The sequence below is a fragment of the Phyllobates terribilis genome, unplaced genomic scaffold (assembly GCF_046119375.1).
Source record: "Phyllobates terribilis strain yellow unplaced genomic scaffold, ASM4611937v1 Scaffold_56__1_contigs__length_8794411, whole genome shotgun sequence".
Taxonomy (NCBI): Eukaryota; Metazoa; Chordata; class Amphibia; order Anura; family Dendrobatidae; genus Phyllobates; species Phyllobates terribilis.
In genome coordinates this window covers 5,936,115-5,946,546 of record NW_027362816.1, presented here as the reverse complement: position 1 = coordinate 5,946,546, position 10,432 = coordinate 5,936,115, and the positions used below count along the sequence as shown (strand labels likewise).

Genomic DNA, 10,432 nt, shown 5'->3' with positions numbered 1-10,432 from the left:
CTCTTCATCAGACATAGTATAACACAAAATCTGAATAGTCACATATTTATACATAACAGGGCACAGGAATAATGCAATAGATAAAACAAATGACGTGAAGCAGAACTATCAGTTTGGGAAAGGGAGAAGGAGTTGTGGCCATAAAAATGTTTGGCCACAAGTAGATCTATTCTTTTTTTCTTTTATTGCGTGGCGATGAGAATTCATCCTTGCTCTAAGTTTCTGCCCTGTCTCCCCTACACACAGACCCCCAGCTGGACATTTGCTACATATAATTAAGTACACTACATTAGATGTGATGCAGCTGAAAGTACCTGGGATCTTGTGGTCCTAATGTGAGTTGGGAATCTATATCTTGTCCATGGTCATTATAAATGGACGGGTTTTACATTTACAGTTGGTGAGGATGAATTTTATAAGTTTCACCACAAAGGTGAAACTATCCTCCCGGTCAGTTTGCTTTCCCCCCCAGTACCTTTTCATTCTAACAATGTTAGGTTTCTGGGAGATTATACTTGTTCCATTTATTTTTGGTTCTCCTTAGCTTGCCTTCTTTGCCATATATGAATGTGTTTTTGTTTCTCATTCGGGGTTTTCGTATTTTACTTCATACTTTCCTTTCCCCTTGTTGACAGTGTGTTGCAGTCTCCCCTCTGGTTCCTCAGGAGGTATGAGAAACTCCACAACGACTTATTAGGGAGTTGGGTCTGTGGTGGCGTTTTTAGCTGTGCAGCTAGAGCCTTTCTTGTCTGTACAGAGACTAGTTGGGTGTAGTTGCGGCATTCTCCCCTGTGTGGGTTCTCCGGTGGTTATCAAGATGCGCTTTCTGTTTAAAACATTTCCCACATTTTGAACATGAAAAAGGCTTCTTCCCTGTGTGAATTCTCTGATGTTTATTAAGATGTGATTTCTGTACAAAACATTTCCTACATTCTGAACATGGAAAAGGCTTCTCCCCTGTGTGAGTTCTCTGATGTTTGATAAGAGTAGATTTATCAGTAAAACATTTCTCACATTCTGAACATGAAAAAGGCTTCTCCCCTGTGTGAGTTCTCTGATGTATATTAAGATATGATTTCTGTACAAAACATTTGCCACAATCTGAACATGAAAAAGGCTTCTCCACTGTGTGAGTTCTCTGATGCTTAAGAAAACTAGATTTCTGGTTAAAACATTTTCCACATTCTGAACATGGAAAAGCCTTCTCCCCTGTGTGAGTTCTCTGATGTTTGATAAGAGTAGATTTATCAGTAAAACATTTCCCACATTCTGAACATGAAAAAGGCTTCTCCCCTGTGTGAGTTCTCTGATGTTTGATAAGATTTGATTTCACTGTAAAATATTTCCCACATTCTGAACATGAAAATGGCTTCTCTCCTGTGTGTGTTCTCTGATGGTTGATAAGAGTTGATTTCTCTGTAAAACATGTTCCACATTCTGAACATGGAAAAGGCTTGTCCCCTGTGTGAGTTCTCTGATGTTTGATAAGATTTGATTTCTTTGCAAAACATTTCCCACATTCTGAACATGAAAATGGCTTCTCTCCTGTGTGTGTTCTCTGATGGTTGATAAGAGTTGATTTCTCTGTAAAACATTTTCCACATTCGGAACATGAAAATGGCTTCTCCCCTGTGTGAATTCTCTGATGTATATTAAGATATGATTTCTGTACAAAACATTTCCCACATTCTGAACATGAAAATGACTTCTCTCCTGTGTGTGTTCTCTGATGGTTGATAAGAGTTGATTTCTCTGTAAAACATTTTCCACATTCGGAACATGAAAATGGCTTCTCCTCTGTGTGAATTCTCTGGTTCTTAAGAAAACTAGATTACTGGTTAAAACATCTCCCACACTTGGAACAAGAAAATCTATTCTCTGCTGTGTGAATTTTTTGATGTTTAAGAAAAGACTTTTTGAGAGGAAACTATTTCTATATTCTAAATGTGAAAATGGCTTCTTTGCATTAGGAGCAGTTTGTTTATTAATGCTTATTTTGTGACTTTGATTTTCCTTAGTAGTCGGTAATGAATCAGAAGACAGGACCTGTTTCAAAGGATCAGATGACAGATCTTTGCTGTAAAGGGATGATGGTTTATCTGGAGAAATGTCGTTCATTTCAATTGTATCCTGTGGGATTTCAAGATCGTCTGATTTAAAAGTTGAAGATGTTGGCAGTCCCTCTGATCTCCTGGTACAGTCATCTGCCAAGAATAAAACCAATTATTATTTTTTAATAAAAAATCCTTGAATTTTATATTTTTGAACATTTCTACTTAAACTGTCTGTAAAAAAGGCAAGTTATATTCACTTATTCACCAGGACAATGACCATCCAATAGAAAATCTCATAGGATGAACCAGTAGAGCGAGTTGTTCAACTGTTTGTTCATTCTGCCTCCCAAATATGGAGTAAAAGGTGCAGGCTCTGTCAAGCCACTAAGATTAGGGTTGCTGGGACCTGTAGTACCATCCAGTCTGGCAGTATGGGTGTGTGTGCTGTCCAGCTGGAGTAATCTGCTCCCTGCTTCAGCCATCTGGAAAGCACCGCACCCTACTAAAGCTGGAAGCATATTGCCGGAAGCTGCCAGATACAGCCTTGTTCTCCTCTGGTTCAGGCCTCTGTGCTCAGCTCCCGGCTTGTGTATTTGCTTCCTGTTGTGACCTCGGCCCGTTTACTGACTACTTTTGTGTCTTCTGATTTTGTATTTTCTCTGCCCTCTTCTGACCCGGCTACCTGACTATTCTTCTTCCCATCTCACTCCACCAAATAGCAGGTAACACCGTGGCTCAAGACTAGGGGTCTCTGTGTAGGTTCAGATCCATGTAGAGGGGTTAAAGGGTGATGAGCAAAGTAATTTGTGAAATCTGTAAACAGGGTAGATAGTGACAAGCCTGTTCATGGTAGCCATCTTTTGAGCATTCCTAATAGCTAAATGTCACTCCTTACATTCTTAACCTGCCATGTGCCCAGACAGTAGTGTACAACCGTATATAGGACATTGTCAGAGTCAAAAGAAGTTGGAAAATAATTTGTGAGATCCATTTGTTTCGTATTATCCTTTGTAAAGGATTCCAAAATTATCACCACATAAAGTGACACACGTCAGATTTGAAAAATGGGGCCTAATTAGGAACACAAAACTGGCTGCAGGAAGGGGTTAAAGCAGAGGATTACTGAAGTCAAAAACTGTGACTATAGACAATAACACATCTACTGAAATGATCAAACTGAACAGTCCTCATCAGTAAAAATGAGCAACTAGTGGTGAAACCTCTCTGGGGTAATTGGAGTATGGGGCTCGGTGGCTCTTGGCAATCTAAACTATCATAAGGGACAATATTTTCTATCAGATGAGTTTCAAAAAGAAAAAATAGACATTCAAAGTGAACTTTTTATAATACTGCAGAGCTGAGGTGTTTTAAATTTAGATCTTGGGCATCTGGAAGAGGCAATGGAGATCTTTTTGAAAGACTACCAGGGAGTTACAGACTCACATAAGTGAGGCCGGCCGATCCCACCACAATGAAACTATCATAAGGGACAATATTTTCTATCAGATGAGTTTCAAAAAGAAAAAATAGACATTCAAAGTGAACTTTTTATAATACTGCAGAGCTGAGGTGTTTTAAATTTAGATCTTGGGCATCTGGAAGAGGCAATGGAGATCTTTTTGAAAGACTACCAGGAAGTTACAGACTCACATAAGTGAGGCCGGCCGATCCCACCACAATGAAACTATCATAGAGAGGGAATTTGTAAAAAAAAGAAAGAATATAAAAACATGTAACATCCCCAACAACAACGTATGTATGAAGGGAGAAATCCAACACTAAACTGGAGTAGCACTCATTTATGGTTGACCATTTGGAGCGAACAAGCTGGAACCCCGAACACGAACCGGAATTCGAAATGCTGAACAAATTCGCCCAATACTATTTATGATGTGGAGTGAATCCATGAAACCAGGGCTCGAGCCATGCCACCACATCTCCTGCAGGCGTGAATAAATGTATATTACAGCCATCAGCCACGCACCGCTTAGAGATATATCATGGCACAGGTGTAATGATTTTTATGTAGTTTATCACAATCCTGTTTGAAGTTAGTTGGTTTTAAAAGAAATTGAAAACTCAGGATAAAGGGAAACTCCGCTGTTATTGTACAGAAATTCACACTCAGCCCTCACTGCACATTTAATGTTGTCGATCATAAAAGTGAAGTTCAGTCATAAAGACTGGACCTGGTCTTGTAGGGACCATATGAGCACATTCAGCAGCACAGAAGGGAGAGAAGGTAGATTCATCCAATAAGATATCAGGGTTCTAGGAAGCCAACAGCATCATTACCCTCCGCTTTCTCTTACAGACCCATCATAATATTTTTCTTCAAGTGATTTTCTAACTTGTCAGCACATTCTACGTACGCTGTCATTTGGCTTTATAGTTTACAGATCTGGGCAGGTAACGGTCAGCGTCTCCTAATCCCAGGGGGAGGTGGATCCTCCAGGTTGTAAGTTCTATAGAAAAGGGCTTTCACAATTACACAAAGTAATTTGAATATTTTCGGACGGAGGAGAATTTTGTGGTCTAGCGGCAAAATGGTGATCACACGATTGTGATATGGCCGGACCACACCACTGATAAAGAAGCCACAGCCGTTGTATGAGAAGAATGTGTAACTTCTCTGTATTTAGTGGTTACTACTCACCTGGGTAGTCATATGTAGGAATCTCCTCTTTACACCGCTCATCACCCCTCACATATGTTTCTGTAGTATTAATATGGGTCAGATCTTCACCCTGAAACAAATATTATAAAAGTCACAGACAGATGGAGAAGTCACAAGTTTGATCGGCTCTAATCCTGTTATCTCCACCGTTCTCATAACACAAATATAAAACATAATAATGGTGGATAAAACAAAACTGAAGACATGACCTTTACAGCCGTTTACACATCATAGGGGAAATCTCATGACACCTTCTCTCCATCTACCTGATGATCCTGAGGAACATTGGGATCTTCTTGTTTACAGTCCTGTGGAAGAAGAGGACGGGGACATCTCTCTGGTGTTGTCCTCGTACTGGATAGATCTGGAGGAAACACATACAGGGGCTGAATTCATTCTTTACATACAGATAATTATAGGCCGTGTGTATTTAGTCCTGTCTATTACCTGGTGATGTGAGGGACTGGGGAACATCCATCATGATGTCCCTGTACAGATCTTTGTGTCCTTCTAAATACTCCCACTCCTCCATTGAGAAATAGATGGCGACATCCTGACACCTTACAGGAACCTGACACATACAATGATACCGTCATGCACCTAATCACTCCATAGCGTTACTGTATAATGTCCCATGATTCACCTCTCCAGTCAGCAGCTCAATCATCTTGTAGGTGAGTTCTAGGATCTTCTGGTCATTGATGTCCTCATGTATCAGGGGGTGAGGTGGAGGTCCTGAGATTGGGCTCAGGGGTCTTCCCCATTCCTCAGACACAGGGTCCTGACAGCGCTCACTAGAGGTCTTCTTCACAACTGTGTAATCCTAGTTATGGAGAGACACATTATTAAATCTCACTACAGACATTTTCAGAGTCCTCACCTCTCCAGTTCTGTCCATCTGTTATTACCATAGATTAGAATGATGTAATGTGACGTCATCAGAATCTCTCACCTCTCCAGTAATCCGGAAGAGGATCTCTAGGGTGAGGTGTAATATCCTCTCCACCATCTTGTCCATCATTTTCCTGGATAAATCAGGAAAATTTTCTTATATAGACGATCTTCACTGAGAGGATCCGGTATTTTAGAGATCTGAATGAGAAAAAGATAAGCTGATGGATAAGACCATTTTTCTGCAAACGATGATGCGGAATCCAAAATGTACCATGAGTACCCTTTATCCCTTAATCTGGTGTTCAGGTCTATTGCCTGTATATTAAAATCTGTGACATTCGATCAGTACCTTCTTAACTGTAAAAATTGGCCCTTGGGTTTTCCTCTTTTTATGGGGATGGTGGTGGTTATCCCACTTCAATAGTTTATTAGTGCTTGAAGGTTTATGGGAGATGAGTGTCCCTAGAGTCCCATTACAATACTTCTTGATCAGTACATACAGGAAAAGCAACTGGTAATAATTGGTGTTGGTCTGCTCCTTTAAACAAAATGTACTTTTCAGGTTATCCCCCCAGTACCCTCACTTTTCTTCCCTTCTTTTGAGGCCTACACAGTCAGACTCTACCGGCCCTTCTCCCTGCGAGTGGCAGTTGTGTATCGCCCTCTGGGCCCCTCCCATCAGTTTGTGGATCACTTTGCCACTTGGCTTCCAAACTTTCTATCCTATGACATCCCCACCCTCATCATGGGAGACTTTAACATCCCAATTGGTGATTCTCTCTCCCCATCTGCCACTCATATTTTATCGCTAACTTGCTCCTTCGGCCTTTCACAGCTTACTAATTCTCCTACACATAAAGATGGAAATATTCTTTGACCTGATCTTCGCCCAGCTCTGTTCAATGCATGACTTTACTACCTCTCCTCTTCCGCGCTCTGATCACAACCTTCTTTCATTCTCTGTCAAGAACTGTCACCCTGCTCAAGACACCCCCACTTTCCACACTTACAGAAATATACATGCCATTAACACCCAGAAATTTATGAAAACGTTGCAATCATCATTGGCCCCAATCTCCTCCATCTCATGCCCTGACTCTGCACTGAAGCATTATAACGAAACATTGCAATGCGCCCTGGATGAAGCTGCACCTCCTACACAGAGAACAACTCGGCACAGATGGCGACAACCCTGGAACACGTTGCAAACACGTTTTCTTCAGCGGTGCGCCAGGTGTGCTGAACGGCTGTGGACAAAATCTAATCTGGCCGAAGATTTCCTCCATTATAAATTTATGCTTAAAACTTATAACTCCGCCCTTCACTTCTCCAAACAAACCTACTTTAACAACCTCATCATCTCATGTTCCAATAATCCTAAACACCTGTTTGACACTTTTCACTCTCTCCTTAATCAAACAGCACAGGCCCCAACCACCAACCTCAGCACTGACGATCTGGACAATTATTTCAAAGAAAAAATTGACCATATCCGATAGGAAATTTTCTCTCAATCCCCAAATGTTATGCATGCTCCTCCCTCCCACACTGCATCTTGCTCATTTTCTGACTTCGAACCAGTCACGGAAGAAGAAGTGAAAAGGCTCCTTTCTTCCTCTCGCTCTACCACCTGCACCAGTGACCCTATTCCCTCACATCTCCTTCAGTCCCTTTCTCCAACTGTCACCACTCACCTAACTAAAATATTCAACCTCTACCTCTCATCTTGTATTTTTCCCTCCATTTTTAAACACACCAGCATACATCCATTACTTAAAAAAACATCCCTCGACCAGAACTGTGCTGTTAACTACAGACCTGTTTCCAATCTTCCCTTTATCTCTAAACACCTGGAACGACTGATCCACTCCTGTCTAATCCGCTATCTCTCAGATAACTCCCTTCTTGACCCTTTACAATCTGGTTTCCGCTCTTTACATTCTACTGAACTGCACTCACTAAAGTTTCTAATGATCTACTAACAGACAAATCTAATGGTCACTACTCCCTGCTGATTCTCCTGGATCTCTCTGCAGCATTTGACACTGTGGATCTACCTCTCTGACCGCTCCTTCACTGTGTCTTTTGCTGGCTTTTCTTCTTCTCCCCTTCCCCTTATTGTCAGGGTTCCTCAAGGATCAGTCCTAGACGCTCTTCTTTTCTACTTATATACCGCTCCTATTGGACAAACAATCAGCAGATTCGGTTTTTAGTACCATCTCTATGCTGCTGACACCCAATTATACACCTCTTCTCCGGACATCACCCCTGCATTATTACAAAATACCAGTGATTGTCTTTCCGCTGTCTCTAACACTATGCCCTCCCTCTATCTAAAATTGAATCTGTCAAAAACTGAACTACTCATATTTCCTCCCTCCACTAACCTACCTGTACCCAATATTGCCATTTCTGTTTGTGGCTCCATCATTACTCGCCAGCAACATGCCCGCTGTCTTGGGGTCATACTTAATTCAGACCTTTCGTTCACTCCTCACATCAAATCACTTGCTCGCTCGTGTCTTCTACACCTCAAAAACATCTCTAGAATCAGAAATTTTCTTACCTTTGACTCTAAAAACTATTACTGTAGCTCTTATTCATTCTCGTCTGGACTATTGCAACTCTTTACTTATCGGTCTCCCTCTTTCTAAACTTTCTCCTCTCCAATCCGTCCTGAACGCAGCAGTCAGGGTCATATTCCTCACCAACCAATACAACGATGTCTCTTCCCTGTGCCAGTCATTGCACTGATTGCCCATCCAATACAGAGTTCAATATAAACTTATTGCTCTTACCCAGAAACCTATCCACGATTCAGCACCACTCTACATCTCCTCCCTCGTCTCAGTCTTGCACCCTACCAGTGCCCTCCGTTCTGCTAATGACTTAAAACTAAAATCCTCCATAATCCGATTCTCCCACTCCCGTCTCCAAGATTTCTTGCATGCTGCACCAATTCTTTGGAATTCACTACCCAGGAATATTTGATTAATTCCCAATACCCACAGTTTTAAGCGTGCCATAAAAACCCATTTCTTTAGACTAGCCTATCACCTCAACATACTTATCTAACTGTCCCAGTTTTGGCCCATATTAAAATTTTCTTCAAACTCCTGCTCATACCATCCATGCACTGAATAGCCTCTGTCTGTACGGTACACATACTGGCTGGCGACCAGTTCATGTAGTGTTATGTACTTACCCTATTTAGTATATTAAGGCGGTATTACACAATATATGTACATTTTACCTTTTGTGTCTCCCCTATTTCCTTATAGACTGTAAGCTTGTGAGCAGGGCCCTCACTCCTTTTAATATCTGAGTTATGCTTATTCTGTAAAGTCTGTATTGTCCGTATAAGTCCTCCCTAAAATTGTAAAGTGCTGTGGAATATGTTGGCGCTATAAAAATAAAAATTATTATTATAATTAAATTCAGATGTAAATGTAAGGCCCACTCTATTGATGTTAAGTTCCCTGACAAATTCAAAAGATTGTTCACACGTCCCTGACCAGGTGATAAAAATGTAGTAAATATATCTGTACCATACCCCGATATATGGATGCCACCACTTATCATCATCCCTGAATATTGTGGATTCCTCCCACCAGCACAGGAAAAGGTTAACATATGAGGGGGCACAGGGGCTCTCCATTGCAGTACCCCTGAGCTGGTGGAAGTACTTCCTGTCAATAAGAAAGAAGTTATGAGTAAGAGTGAATTTTAGAAGATCCTCCATGAAGTCATTATGTCTGCTACACTCTATTGATCTCGATTTCAAGAAATGTCTTACTCCTCTGATATCATCCTCATGCGGTATATTACTGTACAAAGCCTCAATATCTAGTAAGGCCTGCTCCCCTACATGCCTGTATATATGCTCGAGGGTATACATGGAGGGGAGCAGGGAAAGGGAAAACCAACTCCAGAGGGATTATTCCAACTGCAGGACCTCAGGCGATACTGGGGGAACATTATACTGTGGAGGGCATCATACATACTGCATAAGGGGCATAATGGGGGCATTACACTGTGTGGGGGCATCATACATCCTGCATAAGGGGCATAATGGGGGCATTACACTGTGGGGCCAGTAAAGGGGCCCTGTACTATGAGAACAATACGTTTCCTCCCTTCCTGTCTCCATAGTTGGGTCGTATGTATCTATTACAGGAAACAGAACAAAAACCTTATGATTCTTATAAAGGGGCAACACAAGACCCCAAAAGAGTCTCCGTGCTGAAGGGGTTAATGCCCCCTGCGCCCAGTAATGGGGTCTCCACATACCTCCACCTGCAGAGCCGCCACCACATATATGGCTGCTCTGTGCGCACAGGAGCTGTGATGAGGTCACAGGAGGGGAGGAGTCAGGGGTCACATGATCAGGGGCCTCAGTGGATGCAGGACTCTGCTGTGCTGGTTGTCATGGTGCTGGATGAGCTGAAGTTTATGTGTGGGGTCAGGAGGGGTTTACAGTGTGGATGTAGCAGAGCCGCGTGTGTACGAGGTGTACGGAGCGGAGCCGCGGGTGTACGAGGTGTACGGAGCAGAGCCGCGTGTGTACGAGGTGTACGGAGCGGAGCCGCGTGTGTACGAGGTGTACGGAGCGGAGCCGTGTGTGTACGAGGTGTACGGAGCAGAGCCGTGTGTGTACGAGGTGTACGGAGTGGAGGCGTGTGTATGGAGCGGAGCCGCGTGTGTAGGAGGTGTACGGAGCGGAGCCGTGTGTGTACGAGGTGTACGGAGTGGAGCCGCATGTGTACGAGGTGTACGGAGCAGAGCCGTGTGTGTACGAGATGTACGG

At 42.5% G+C, this 10,432-nt stretch overlaps 1 protein-coding gene across 1 annotated transcript; it reads right to left on the bottom strand.

Moving 5' to 3' along the window:
* Positions 1–5,161: 5,161 nt before the first annotated feature.
* On the bottom strand, positions 5,162–5,629 carry LOC141192291 (oocyte zinc finger protein XlCOF7.2-like). The gene is made up of 3 exons (XM_073661786.1): positions 5,612–5,629; positions 5,375–5,554; positions 5,162–5,302 (listed from the first exon to the last, which is right to left on the bottom strand). Exons 1-3 carry the CDS (start codon positions 5,627–5,629, stop codon positions 5,162–5,164), a joined length of 339 nt encoding a protein of 112 aa, XP_073517887.1.
* Between the last annotated feature and the right edge of the window lie 4,803 nt (positions 5,630–10,432).